General features: G+C 42.4%; 1 protein-coding gene across 6 annotated transcripts in view; it reads right to left on the bottom strand.

The window, feature by feature from the left end:
- fgfr1a (fibroblast growth factor receptor 1a) overlaps positions 1–15,490 on the bottom strand; it is a 58,545-nt gene that overhangs the window by 24,831 nt on the left and 18,224 nt on the right. For 5 of the 6 annotated variants that reach the window (XM_088624122.1, XM_088624120.1, XM_088624119.1 and 2 more), the window contains 2 exons: positions 13,341–13,522; positions 536–793 (listed from right to left, as the gene is read on the bottom strand). In XM_088624122.1, the coding sequence (XP_088480248.1) occupies positions 536–793; positions 13,341–13,425 (343 nt within the window). In that variant the 5' untranslated portion in view covers positions 13,426–13,522. The remainder of the gene's footprint in view (positions 1–535; positions 794–13,340; positions 13,523–15,490) is intronic. The other variant, XM_088624125.1, reaches the window with a different exon arrangement.

Raw genomic sequence — 15,490 nt, 5'->3', positions numbered from 1 at the left:
ATCCAACAACAAATGCAAGCTCCATGTTCAAGACATCACAGGTGCACCCAGTGACACAAGCTGGGTGTGGGCTTGGACACAAGAAATTAAGTGCTTGTACACTTAAGTCAGAGAACAGGGGACACTTCTTCAATCAGAAAGTTGAATGGAGTCAACATCTCAGATGTGCTGTTGAAGCAAAGTTCCTTCGATCCTTCAAAATAAAGATGAGATGAGTCTTGTATCAACAACTTACTAGCAAAGAAGCAAGCACAGGCGAGACACATGACCTTCTCATTTTCATAAACATTGATGTCCTTACAATTAAAAGACCTAGGATAAGCCCTGTAGCTTTGAGACTGCAGGATGGAGTCCAAGCCCGGTTTCTCCCCAGCCATGGTGAGGAGAAATGATATCCGTGTTGGAAAGCCAGGACAGGGACAGGGTCACCTTGAGAAGACCGTGATCAGCGTATTGCCCGAGAAGCCTGAGAGCGGGTGGGGTAGTTCTTGACCGATCTTGGGGAGGTCCTGATCCTCGGAGGGTCCCTACGTACCTGTGACGTTCACGGAGAAATAGATGCTGTGGTTGCTGAAAGGACCTTGGCTCACACAGGCATAGAGGCCCGAATCGGCCGTCTCCACGCCCTCAATCTCGAGCAAGGCCTCTCGCAGGCGTGTGTGCTCCCCGTCTTGCAGAGTCACATGGTCCTTGGTCCAGACGAGTGCCTGGCCCTCCTCCTTGGCTCCGCAGCGCAGCTCTAAGCGCTCCCCGGGGTATAACGTATACGGCTCCGCTTGCGTTTCGGGAGGGACTATGGGTGCACAAAACAAAACAAAAAAAAAAAGGCCACACAATGCGTGGAGGGGGTCTGCTTTTTTCTCTTAGGCTCAATAAAAAAGACGCAACAAAAAAGTGAATCCATCACCCAAAGAGGGGAAAAAGCCTCCAGAACCAACACCAACACCAAAGAACAGCTGCCAGCAAATGAAGAATATTGAAAAGGACAAAAAGCAATGGCCACACAAGATTGCACCACCACCAAAATGAGCTTTATACATTAGTGACTTCATGTCCCTAAAACATCTCTGGTACACTACATTTCTACAGTCACTTGCTTCTAATTTGCAGACTGTTGCAAGAATATATTTATCATTGAAGAAGAGAGCTTCAATTTTACTGCTAGCAAAAAATTTATATGTTCCAAATGTCCTCCTTGTTTTTTATGGGGCAGGATTGGTTGATACACAGCTGCTGTCATTCTCTATGTTCTTGCTAAAGTTGGACAATGTCAGTGTTTTGATCCTGGTCGACGTGAATCGAATAAATCAGATTACCATAGAAATCCTGCAATGTTGTGAGGTAGGAGGTCATAAACGCTTCAAGCTACAGAAACCAGCCTGACTAAAAGCCTGCACTTTGTATGGGATTGGAAGTCTGGAGCTGATAGGGCCTGGAAAGACTGGACGATGTTTACAAACTAGACTCGCCTCACCCCATTCCTTTCAGCCATTTTGTTTTTGGGGCTCATAAGATCCCAGCCTTGTTTACCAGGCCCAATAAAGCCATCGTTTCCTTTTCTCTCCAGTCTTCTGGAAATTAAATTGCTGCTACAACTTAGTCATGGTCTGTTTGTCAGTCTGGGCTGCAATAATGGCAATTCTGTGTGTGGCAAAACAAATCGGATTTACAGGGGAAAGAGGCCTTTCAGCTAAGACACCCAAGTCCCCTGGTCTTCCATAACCCTAGTCAGAGGGGGGAGGGGCTGGGAAACCCAATTACCCTGACACCTCATCAATCATAGCACTGGTGCTCTTCTGCTCAGCACAGCAAGCTTCTGCCTTCTTCCCTTGGGACTCATTCAGCCCTTCTAAGGAGTCATTTGTTTTGGTTACATCCATCACCTAGTGTTCCACTAAATCACCTTGTTGTCAGACATTTCAGACCTGGTACGGTTTTGAAACAGAAATCAAAGAAAAGGTCCATCCCTCTCAAACCTCCATCTGCCACTTCACCACCAGGTCAAACACTTTTGGATACTATGAACCTCCCAATTAACTGGGATGGTGATGAAAACAGATGCAAAGCATTTCCCCTTCATCAATTCTGTTTTGAGCTATTCCCTTGATTAATCTTTCCAGAGACAAGAAAGCAGTCCGCAGTTGAGACTGCCAGAGTTATCAATGTGAGAGTTTGGAACTGCCTGTACTTTAAGAAGCTCACACTCATTTGTTCAGTGGCATTTTCAAATCGCCTATCTTTAACATCTTCAATGACTGAGGATGCCCTGTTTCTCTTGTATCACAGCTACACTTTCTTAATTCCATGAAACCTACGGAAACTCCTGGATGTGCTACACTTCTACCCGAGGATGAGGTTGCTGGTAATATGATGAGACAATGTACTGGGGTTAAGATGCCACTCAATACGCTGTCTGTCAGATCACTGACTAAACAGGGTGTGAGAGGTAATGGAAACCACCCTGCTTTGCATGGAATTGAAACCCAAGCTAGTACCCACCTGAACAAGGTATGAAGATTTCATTATTAAACGACACCCCCTTGAACACAGACCAAAACCTTGTGTACTCCTTTCAGTAATCACATGAGATATCAGTCTTCTAGCATTTCAACAAAGTAGACCAGAAAACAGCACTGGTATTTTTAAAGTACTTAAAGAAAGTACTTTAAAAAACGGAGAAACACAATTTAATCAATAAACGCGGTTGTTTGTAAGACACCGAAAGCCCAGAAAGACTGCGGAAGAAAAGAAATGAGGTACAGTGCTCGCCTTGTGCAACTTGAATAAATTCCCTCCTACACACACAGCTTTGTCTCCTAGTGAGACTTAAGGCCTTCAAGATCCAATACTTTCCAACTAAGCGAAAAGCTTGGATTGTCTATCCCATCTTTTTCTAACCCTCTATAGAAACTGAAGGCTTTCTGCCAATCTGCCTTTGATGATGATGAGCTTCACCTCATGTGAGGTGGCAGTAGGGCACCGGAGGAATTAGAAGATCAGTATATTTCGGCCTTCTGACTTCCTGGCTCCTTGAGCAGATTTGTGTAAATTTCCAAAGTGCCCAATTACACTGTCACAGGTCCACAACAGCTTTCTCGGACTATTTTAAGAAAAAATAGTACCACTGACAGGACCACTTTCAAAGTATTTTAAAAGCATCAATTTTACCATCTAAAATTAAACTTGAGTGAAAAAATATGTAAGCTCTGGAAACTTCTTGTATATAAGCAAAAATAGAGGGTAATTGATAGCACCAAAACATCCATTTGGAAAACAAAAATGAAACTGCCCTTGTACTTTTTATTAATATTTGTAAGTGCTGTGGTCATGGATTTCACGTCAGCTACAGCTATTCTATTTATTTCTGTACCTGACAACACAGTAATATATGTTGCACAAAAGAAGGTGAAATAAAACTGTGTGATGCAATCTAATCAGATATTCTAAAGATGACCCATCACGCAGATGACAGATGTGTGTAATTGAGTAGTTTTTTGCCTTTTGAAGCCCTGGCCAGAAAGAACAGTCTAATGTATGCACAATCTCACTTTGTGCAAAAAGTTTAAACACTAATGTGGTGAAAAATGTTATTGATATAAAGTTTGTAGAATAAGTCAATTTCCAAAATCAAGTGGATTCTGGGACTCTGGTCTCTGCTGAGTAGCAGAGTTTTTGATGGATCAACACATTTAAGCAAATTCTTCAAAACAAAATGTTGGAACAATTTTACAGCCCTCAGAATGTGCACACAGTTTCAGGACTGCTGGGGATCCAAACTGTTGAAATGGAAGGAACGCCAACAGGTTTTCAGAAAAAGAATGAATAAAAGGCAAGGATTTAGGCAGAAAACAAGAACGATGCAATTAAAATAAAAAATGGAGGGACAATGTGGTGGTGGGGTCCACAGAGAAAGGAGGAATGGTTTAAAGATTAACCTTAAGACCCTGCCATTCACTGCTGGTTCCTGGCAGCATGACCCTTTTAACTTCCCTCCCTTTACAAATCACACAAAACATGGCCCCATGCCAAACAACAACACCAACTACCGCCTACACCCCCCACCCAACACACATACACACACCCTTTAGATCAAAATTTGTAGACCTGCACACACTCAGCCCGGACTTCTTCCCTATCTGTTGCTCTGTTTCTTTTTCAATTTGCGCTGTACAACTATCCCAACAAAGGGCTCACAACAACAATGAATGGGGGGAGAGGGGAGAGTGAGGCCTGTAGCAGCAGGTTCCACTGCCGGTTGTCATGGTGACTGCATTTAGGCCTAGTAAAGGTATTTCCTGGATCACATATGCCTGACAGGCCTCCTAATCCCAGCAGGAAAGGGGGCCAAGGGGGTAGGATCAACTTTCTCCTCAAAAAAAAAATGAAAAAGAGGCAGAGAGAGTGGGGGATATGGGGGGTGTCCCTGTCTCCTACATGTTTTAATTTGGGCTGTGATTTTTTTTGTAAAGTCTAATGCATCCCGTATGAGGTCTAGTTTTGTTTTGTGTTACTCTTTATTGCTGATAAGCTTCAGTCAACATTCCAGCTATTAATCAGAGCACAAACACACCATAAAAAAGCCATAAAAGCTGTAAAAAGTACTTGTCGCTTTGATGTCAAGTAAACCATGGTCTCAATGTCTATGTCCCAGACCTTGGTTTCCCTTCCGAAATAATTCTCAACAGTAATGGGTTTTTCTCCATTTAATCTTTTGTTGAAATTTTATCAAACTCAGACAGCTGCACTCTTATTTAAAATTACTTTGAAGCCCATATAAATGTTTAGATTTTTAAAAATAATAATGCTGCATCAGCAAGTGGTTTAATATAACAGATAAAAAAAAACCAAAACCTGAAAAACTATTTTGTAGGAGTTTCTTTTCAATGATACATGTCAAACCAGACACTTCAGCTTACTTAGTAAGCCTACTTACCAAGTGAAATAGAGAAAGGCCTTAATGTAATCCAATTAATAGAAATATTTACTACTGAAAACTCCCCTTCTATTTCATGGTTCCTACTGTTCTACCTTTCATTTCTACAATTATTAACCATGAATCCAGGTGTCCATAAAAATGGAGGTGAAAGTTAAATAATTAAACTGACCATCCTACTTGGTGCCAAACCTATTACCTTCATGCACTGCAGTACCATCCTGTATGAAGGAAGTGCCTTTTATATACATGGTGACATCATATCTGAACCTGTAATGAAGAGCCAATCTAAAACTACATTTTCAAGCTGAGCCGAGTTATACTAGGATATGAGTCCCAACTTTACCACATATAAACTGAAATGTTTTACCACGTTTTTCAAATATTCTCTAGTCACAATTTAAATTGTAATCGCCACCACACGCTCTCATTCGCTAAAAACATTGAGGAAAAAAACCAAAAGACCATAATTAGACCTATATGCAGTCATGCTGTCCTCATTTTCCTGGGTAGTCGCAAATACAGTCTCTTTATAAGAACCATAATGACATGGTTGCAAGGCTGGATATTTAAGTATGAGGATGCTGTATGGGAAGGATAATCCAAACCTTCCCCTCTGCTAAATTAGAACCAGTTGAAAACAGACCATTATGCATTGCTTTGAAACTGCAGATCCACACTAAGGGGAAAAGGAGTCGCTCCGCTTCTTAAAACAAAAATAAATGGCTCAAACTTATGTAAAATGGGAAACAGATTTTGGTCTTGGAATCAAGCACAGCCTGGTTTTTGCTGAACCCTTCAACCCAAAGGTATCAAGCCTCTGCATTTTGATTGAATAAGGACATGAACATTTCAAGTTTCCAAAAGCCACAATCTGACCTGTTCTTTACATTTTCCCCAAGCGGCACTTCATAATTCTTTATGGGACTCCAAAATTAATGACATGAAAGATTCTGATGTCAATTAACACAGGTGGCACATTATCATCGTTGCTTCAACTTGCAGGCCATTTTACAGTCAGTCTTGGTAACCCAAATGTTGCACTAATTTTGCAGGCAAATATTACATCACCTTTTCCATAGCTTTTTTTATACTCACTCAAATTGTAATATGTTTTGAAAGGGAGCCCTGAATGTGCTCTGTGAAAGGCATGGGTTTGTCTCAAAGGATGAAAGCCCTTTAAATAACGGTCATCACGCCAAGGTGGCTGCAAAACACACTGGCCCACAGGATGAAAAAGACACGATGCTACATGTAGTTTTAATTTTTTTTAAATCACCGATATTGGCTTTCACACCCACCAATGCAAAATGTTCAGGTTGTACATAGCCTTGATTCAGATCTCCTCTCCCATCACCCACCTGTGTGCATGCCAATTACAAGCAAAAAGGCAAACACAGGACCCGCTAAATCAAAGCCGTTCTAAAGAAGAAGGTTTTGAGTCTTGATCTGAAAGAGCTCAGGATAGGTGACTCTCTCATACCCTTAGGGATAGAATTCCAGAGTTTGGGCCATAGCAGGAGAAGGCAGTGTAGACAGGTTTGGGGAACATTCAGGAGACCAGAATTAGACAAATGAAGGTTTCGAGGTGGGGAGTAGAATGATAGAACTCAGAAAGGTTTTGAGTTGCCCGTCTAATAGTAGCTACTGATAAAGCTTTAGCCAAACAGGGCGTCACAAACCACTCTATGTTTCTCTATGCAAACTTCAGATTCTCACACCAGACTTTCACCTGGCTGGGGTTCAACATAGGAAGCAATAGGCTGGCTTGATTGCTGCTGGGATTTCCTGGAGCGATTGCAGAGGACAAACCCCGGCGTCTAACAGCGTGCGGGGACGGATCTTTCCCTGTTCAGAGTGCTCAGCCCCCTGGAAGGCTTGGGCCGGCAGAGGAAGAGGCTGTGATGAGGGACAGGAATGCCAGGAAGTGCCAAGACTGCTGGAGACCTTTCAACAACCTCCAAGGAGGAATTCAGAGCCCCTGAAACCCGAGATGAACCAGGGAAAGAGGCAACAGCATGGGGGGGGGTTGACATATCATCAGCTCTAGCTTGTGCTATCCTTTCATAGATGACAACCACTCCCAACTGCTCTGACACTCTGACTACGTCAAGTCTCATCTCAAGCCACTGAAAAGTGACCACTGAACTGTCCAACACAGAATCTTATGTCTCAAATTAACTCTGCCATCTCCGACTGCTTCCAGTACTAGATTCAAGACTCTCAACAATGTCAACAGAGTTGACTGGGTCTTGCTCCAGCACAGCCCCATAAAAACAAATTATACACTCACACAGTACTATGTACATATACATGGATTATGCTTCTACCACTGAGCATAATAAGAATTGCCCACCATAATTTTGATTAAATAACTCCCTCATTCGTTGAGGGTCTCTCCTCCATACCATAGAAAGGACATGTGAAGCCAAAGCTGGCAGCAAAAAAGTAATGAAGTGATCCACACAAGACTCCCACTTCAACCTCATCGGGCCAAGCTCGCCACAGCACGGTAATGTCAGTGAGGAACTGACATGGCCTCACATTATATGTGCACACATTAAGCGATACACTTTTCCTGCTACTGCTCAGTGCTAGGAGACACAATTAATTGGCACCCTTCACCATCACCCGAGCCCCTCCCCCTCCAAAAAACCTTCAATCCCAGTAATGAAATAAACTAATCCGGGTCTAGATGAAAACCAAAGGAATTTATTCCCTTCCTCACAGCATCTTCATTAATCAGGAACAGAGGAGGGCAGAGGCCCTTACTACCTGTAGTCCATCTCAGATAGCAATGAATCAAGAAGCAACAGAAATTTCTAGGCCCTGACAGACTTTGACTGCTTCAACTAATTACTCAATAATGCAGTGTGACTAACCTGGGAATGCCAGATACATTTCCACTAAATTTTCCCTTAGTAAAATATCCATCCAACTACTAGGAATTCACTGTTGACTAAGGATGGCCAGTCCCTCAGCTTAAAAAAAAACTAATTGGGTCCTAAAAATAGCAATTATTTTTCAGAGTGCTGCTTCATTGCAATACTCATCTCAAGCATTTAACTAGTGAGTCAGCTTACAGCACGACTTCATGGAATAACAGCAGCAGAAAAAAAGAGCACAACCATCTTTTAGAAAAGTTTCCAAACCACAGACACCACAGTAACACTTGTGTTTTGTTTAAAAAAAAAACAGCTGTTACTTTAAGAAAACAAGCATTTAAACCAGCTGAGGAGATTCTGATGATAATAATTCCATACACTTATATAGCGTTTTACTGGACACTCCACTCAAAGCGCTTTACAGGTAGTGGGGATCCCCTCCACCACCACCAGTGTGTAGCCCCACCTGGATGATGCGAATGCAGCCAAACTGCACCAGTAGGCTCCCCACACATCATCTCTCAGTGGCGGGGAGAAGAGTAATGAAGCCAATTCATACAGGAGGATTATTAGTTGGCCATGGCTGCTTAAGGCCAGGGGGAAATTTAGCCGGACACCAGGGTAACATCCCTACTCATTTCAGAGAAGAACCCTGGGATTTATAATGAGCACAGAGAGACAGGACCTTGGACCTGCATCTCATCTGAAGGATGGCGCCATTTCATAGTATAGTGCCGCCATCACCTACATTCCTGATGGAGGTGCCATTTCATGAGAAGGTAGCAGAAAGCCTGAAGGATGACTCCAGGACTGACCCAGCACAGTAAATCCCAGCTGTGACATGCTCTCCTCTCACCCCCTCAGCCTCCCAACCTGTCTCACTGCCTCTTTCTTTCAGCCCCTCCTCCCCTGACCTGACAGCGCTGTTTTTTCCCCCGTGCCCACAGACACATCTGTGTTGAGTGGCAGCACCCTAGGGCTACAGACAGGAAGTGCACACTTGAGTCAAAGGAAGCTACTGGGAAGACATTTTCCCCAAAGTGCCGCCTACCCTCCTGTCCTTACCCTCTTTCCCCAATGCCGTCGAGAGGCCAGTCTGCCTGCCTGCAGCTCATTCACTTGGATAGACCAGTGTGGAGACCTCAAACTATAAGACCCCTCTCTCTACAGGTTATAGGTTTTTAAATACAGTATGCAGTAATAGCCCAATAAGCAAAATTAAGACCTATGTTTAGTAAAACATTTGCTCCATGGGACTGTCTTCAAAACATACAGTCCTGACCTACGAATATCATGAAAAATTGGTTGGATACTATGACTTAGCATACCAGGCACCCAAGTTTCTAATTCCTCTGCACACACTTACTCATTTACAACCATGTCAAACAGAAATGGGATCAAGGGGATTTCAAGGGGATATTCATCATACACATCACAATACTTTACAAATGAGGCATCTCAGTTCTACTTGTAGTTCTACAGTGGCTATCCAGGAAGCCAATCGAGGATCTCTTTAGTCCCATAGTGCTACTTTTAACATAATAAATTCATGTTTATTACAATGAATTTTAATGAGCATGTGCAGGCTCTGAAGAAGGTGTAAAGAGTTTAAAGCAGTGACTATTTTTGTTTGCAAAGGAATTAACTCCGGTTTTCCTCAATGTTGCCAGAAAAAAGGTAGCCATTTCTTTTCCATTCCGTTGTGCCCAATGAGTCTATATTCTAGCTTGGACCTGCCTCACCAAACAATATAAACTGGCAGTCACTATAATGGAAAGACAACAGAAAAATTGATGTTCTGACAATTTACGACCGGAGCTCGTGTGGGGGAGATCCCATACTGTAAATAACCATTTGGTGGATGAGGAGGGCAGGGAAAATATAAAATCAACCCTCACCCACCTCTTTTTCTGTAAAAAAAACCCAAAGCCGTTCCCAGAAACCCGATCTCCAAAGTGTAACGTAGCCCGAGGGTGGAGTTCTAGCAGTTTTTCAAAGCACCTAATTTATAGCTTCCCCAGCCGTTAACTCTTCCCTAGTGACACCAAATACCTTTTCATTACAAAGAAATGTAGGCAGGAGCAGGGGCTGCTGGGTATTCAGGCTGCCTGGGGCTGCAGATGGAATCCATTTTGTCCATCTCCCCCCCTGCTCCTCAGATAAACAAAGCTCTGCCTAGTTTATTTATAGGCCTTATTGATAAGGGAGACCCCTCTGTGGTAATTAGCCTAATTATAATGCTGTGCTTTACGATGCTCTCACACTGCACTTCCGATTCAAGAATGTAAACATTTTAAACTGATGCTCCTACAGGCTCACAGTAGGCAGTAGGCCGAGGTGGCTAGAGATAAACATTTGGCACACCCAATGGGTACATTTTTGGGTATTCGGTTCCAATTTTATTTGAGTTTCTCTTTTTAGAGAAAATGACTGCTGTTCCACTCTTCTGAGTGATCCCTTTTAACAGTAAAAAGTTAATTTAATGTGCACCATAATTGGGTTGTATTAAGAGAAAAAAAATCTTAATTAAAAAAAAGAAAAACTCTATAACTTTCACTAAACCTAGAATTTCATAAATACATTTGCCTGCATTGTCAGGAGAGTTGTTTCTAAATTAAAATATTTTAGGTGTGAAAAAGACTGAAAACACCCTTTAAAAACAGATTACATATTTGTTACTAATATACATTTTGTTCATCCAGTAGATTTTATTCAGAACATGGCCACTTCATTCTCTGTTTTTTTTGTTTTGTTTTATAGCTCAAATTAATTATTTGAACAGCATTATAAAACCCAAAATATAACTTTCATACTGTCCCTCTTCAGTATAACAGTACCTAATAACAGTATTAATGGTACTATAAGATGTGGAGGACAGATCTCTGACAAAGCAAAAGTGACTTCTGAATCCCAGAAACTGACTGCACACATCTTGCTTTTAACCTCACAAAATCAAATAAAAACCCAGCAGCTAGAACAATCCACACTGATGCTCTCATCATTTAACAATGGTCCTCACTAGTCTTAAACCATTGTCTTCCCGTGTGAGATAGAAGCTCCTTTGTGTGGAATGGCTAAGGTGTGGGAATGTTCTCAGTGAAGAAAGACAGCTTCTCAGTTCAAGAATGATAAGAAAATGGGAATCATTACCTTAACAATTGTGGGTTTTTTTTTTTTTTGTGTTTCAGAAAATAGAGATTTGACATTTTGTAAGCTAAGAATGCAAAACACTGCTCACATACCACAGATCCAAGAGAAACTTGCAGTCTGGCCAGGCACAAAGTTAAACTAAGTTATTTCTAAGTATTAAATTAATGAAACACTAAACCTCCAGTGTATTGCCATTAAAATGGATATAATGCACACACAATACAAAAAACAGCTCAAACACAATAAGGAAGAAACAGAACCCTTGAACGTACAAGGAAACCGACGATTTTAAATGAAAAACTAAATTTAAATTCCTCTGACAGTTTAAATGGAATCCAACCTGATCTGTTGACAGTATCAAGTTGGAAAGACTCAGGCAGATGGCAGTCAGTCAAGTGTTCACACATCTTCCTTTTCAAAACGAGCTTCACAGTACAAGTGGGTTTTTGGGGAAGGGGATTTGCAAGGGATGAGAGGGTCTTAACTGCATCAGATTCCACCACGGGATAATCTGAACATTATGAGAATGTGAGCCTAGGTCTTTTTTTCATGCGCACTGGAGTATCAGTGCAAGAGCCTTAATGAGTTCCAGCACAAGCTTATTAAACTCTCATTACAGGGAAGAGAGGTACAGTGGAGAATGTGCATACATATGGGGGCTGTTGGATGGGGCTGCTCTGGTTATGTATGAGCAGATTATGTTTACAGAATTAGTGCAGACCTTACTTTTATACAGTCTTCTGCATAGTACCTCGAGAACAGACTCCAACACACTGTGAAAGTGAAAAAAGGCCATCTAAAGGATACAGTAGCAAGCATTAATGGAAATAGGGAGGGAATTTCTTATGTATGGATCCATTTGAATGTTACCTCTGCTTAGAGCATCACAAGGCTCATATTAAAGGATTAGTTAGATCATGTTTGAATGCCCTTTTGTACTTAAGAAAGGCAACCTGGCCAACACAACCCATTTAAAATGCTTCAGAGCTGTTCTGTTTGTCAACCGCATGCCCAAAACCTGCACTGAGGTGGCCTTCAACATATGCAGGACTTCTGAAGATCGGAGTTTGTTTTTGATGAGCCTAAATTCCAACGACCAGAGCTCACCTGCACTGTATTACTGGCCTATTTCCACTCTGGGCCTGCACAACCTAGCCTGCCTCAGTGTTTCATGTCAACCAATAAAGCCACTGCCCATTTCATCCCCTGATCTGCTGTGCAGGGGGATGCTGGTACATAATGGCTGCTACACGTCACCCATGTGGGGGCTGCACTTCAGTGGTAGATGAAACATGGCCCTTTTCATATGCACAACACCTTTGGGGGAGGAAAAACCTGAACAAATGCAAAGTACAAGTGAATGTTAAAACCCAAATTTGAACAAGTGCCACTATTTCACACCCTTCTCATACACGATAGAAGGGAGAGGATGCTCACTGAAGCTACAGTTGCATGCAAAAATATTGTCTGGACATTAACCCACTTTCAAATCCGTTTCAAAATAACTTTGAAAATGTAGTTTTACTGTATTTAAAGCTAAAGATGTTTTGTTAGGTTCACTATACCTTGTCTGGAACTAAAATTACATCTGTGTCTGTATCCTGCTAAATGGCTTTGAGCCAAACACCCGCCACCTTTTGTTACACAGTTCAAAGTGTTCACTTTGCAAAAAACCTCCTTCATATTATAACATTTCACCACTTTACACCCCTTCCAGCAAAGAAGTGGGTTAGTAAAGGATAGGTTTTACACCAAGAAGAGCAGGGGGAGCGATACTGAGGAGTGAGGCCAGAGATGCACGAGTGATTCGTAGTCTTGGCTCTGGTGTGTTCCCTCAGCGACGTGGAGAGTAAGTAAGGAGCTTTCCTTTAAATTGAATCACATCACTCTGCCCAGACACAATCCTTACACTGAGAAAAGCCCAAAAATAGACAGCAAAACGGATTTCTAAAGTTTGCCAATTTCTGAGCAAAACAATTCTTAATTAATTAACAATTCAAGTTAGACTGAGGCACAAAGCCTGCACAGTACACTCCAATATCTCCAGCCTCACTCCCCCAGGCGACAAAGACAGCCAGCATTCACAGTTTACTCCTCTCCTCCACATCAGTCTTTAAAGATGCAGTGAAAACTCTTGAACCGTCTCTATTTCTTAATTAAATTTCGGTTGCTCAGTGGTGTAAGCTTATTTTATAGCGACACATAAATCTCACTGCGGTTTTCCCAAGATGGCAGCTTGACAGTGAATTGGTTTGCTTTGTGGGCACAAGAGATGAGTATGGTCGAATTTTGGAAGGAATAAACGCTGAAAGCTGGCAGCCTTATGCATGAAGACACTTGAACTGGCCTGACTAAGCAGATGGATGTATTACCTTGGTCAGTGATGGTGGTGCGGCCCTCGGAGAAAGAGACCTGGGCAAGTACAGCCCACAGAAACACCAGGGTCCAGGGCAACATCCTCCTGAGACCTCTACGACTGGTCAGGAGCGCACAGCATGGCAACCACAGGTCATCAGCGCTGGGCCGTCTACTCTGCCAACGTGAGATCGCCAGCCTGGCAGACAGAGAGAAAGAGTTCAGGACCTTCATCTAAAATCCACTCAAGTTTGAGCACTGTGCATCATGCGCGCTAGCTTTCAATGAAAAATGGAAACACATTGAAGACGGTAGCTCACAGGTGGACCAAAGACTTAATTTCTGCAGCACAGTCTTGAGCCATTTTGCATTTTAGGAGCTGCTACACAAAGTTTAACACTGTACTCAAAATCAAAGCAGCATAAAATCCTGCACCCAATATTACATTCAAGAGCATACATCTTATAAAGCCATGAAGGGGTTCAGACTGCTGCATCAAGGAGGACATATTTCCATGCTCTAACTACAGCTTTATGGACAGGCAAAGCTATCAGAAGACAAATGTTTTTCAAACCATAAAATCATTGCCAGACTGCTGCGTGGAAGTCAATGCAGAATTGCAAACATAACGAAAAATCATATTTCCAGCTGTTTTTTCAGGGGGAAAAGCAGAGCAACTTTGATTTATTGTCCTTCTATTGTTCCCCCCCTCACACACTAAATATCCCGAAAAGAATCATCACAAATAGAAAGATGCAAGGAGTACAAGCGATTTTACCAGTTGTAACTGCTCTAGATCAGCCTTTCTACACCTTTTGCCTACTGAAGCACATTTACAGAAACGTGTGGTGGCACACAGACGTCACTGGCCTACGCACACCATTACAATATAATAAACTAAACATTTCAGTCTGAAAGGTCATAGTGCATAATCACCTCATCCTGGCAGAACATGATGACAGTGAAACAAGAAGCTCTTGCTCAGCGGCAGTAGTTTTTGTGTCTTGTTTCATATCCGTCAAATGAGGAAAAACTCAACTCCACGGCACAGGCAATTTCCACTTGAACAGTCGTAGAAGCGTGGCCTCTGTCTCACGTGTATATAAATCATTCAGTTTTGATTTCTCATTAGTGACTTCTACAAATTTCCACCTGTTAATGCCTGAGGACGCAAAGCTGTATCACAGAGCAAGCGGCTGAGAAACTGTGCTGTAGAGCAGGGATCACCAGGGCCTTGTGGGCCAGTCCAGTACATGTCACACATCTCCTTACATCATCAGCAACTTTACATTTCTACAGCAGGGTCAAATCAGTCCATTTAAGCCTTATGGGAGCTAATTTATCATTGTTCCCAAGATATTGTTTGTAAGGAGACAAACAACACCTACTGGACTGTAAGCATCAAGGACCAAACTTGAGGAGTCCCATTCTGAAGTGTCCTCACTTTTCTGACCTCTCCACTTCAAACAGCCATCAAAAGAGGCCCTGTGTGTTTAAGAACCTAACCAAGAATATTTCCAGAAGCCAAAGACCCAAGTCACACAGGGTGCTTCTGAAAGCCAGCAATTGTCAGAACGCCTATTTGCCATTTTTTTGTGCCAGTATCATCTGGAGGGGAAAAACCCACAATTTCCTCTGTCAAAACCCCAGCAGCGCACAGCTCAGAGCGTCCTGGCACACCTTGACTCATTACTGAGCACAGAGAGCCCACCACAGCAGACTCATAAAAGCTCATAAAGGACAGAGGCTTTCTGATCTCATTTGCTAAACCCATACATACGGTCATAAACTTCCATCTGGAAGGAGCTCCCAGGCATTTGATCAGAAGGACCTCATTAATGATTTCAATCCCACCACCCCCCCCCATCAGGTCCACTTGTTTTCTAAAATATTGTAGAAAGGTATACTGGATGGGCTTGCCATGCGTTTTATCCATGTGGCCGAGTGGTACGGTGTGCCTCATCATTCCTCACTGTGCACTGTCCTTTGGAAACGCAACACTAATGAAATCTACAACAGCAGCAGTTGCCAATGTGTAAGTTAATCACTTTGTTTCTACAAGCAGCTGTAGACACAACCCATTTCCAACTGTAGATCAATTAAGGTGTTAAGGCCGAGGTTGTAGGCAAACATTATCCTTTCTCAAGAATAGAATCACCCCGTTTGG

This window comes from Lepisosteus platostomus, chromosome 3 (assembly GCF_059453375.1).
Source record: "Lepisosteus platostomus isolate fLepPlt1 chromosome 3, fLepPlt1.hap1, whole genome shotgun sequence".
Taxonomy (NCBI): Eukaryota; Metazoa; Chordata; class Actinopteri; order Semionotiformes; family Lepisosteidae; genus Lepisosteus; species Lepisosteus platostomus.
Note: the sequence above shows the minus strand (reverse complement) of the source record. Positions and strands in the feature narration are given on the sequence as shown.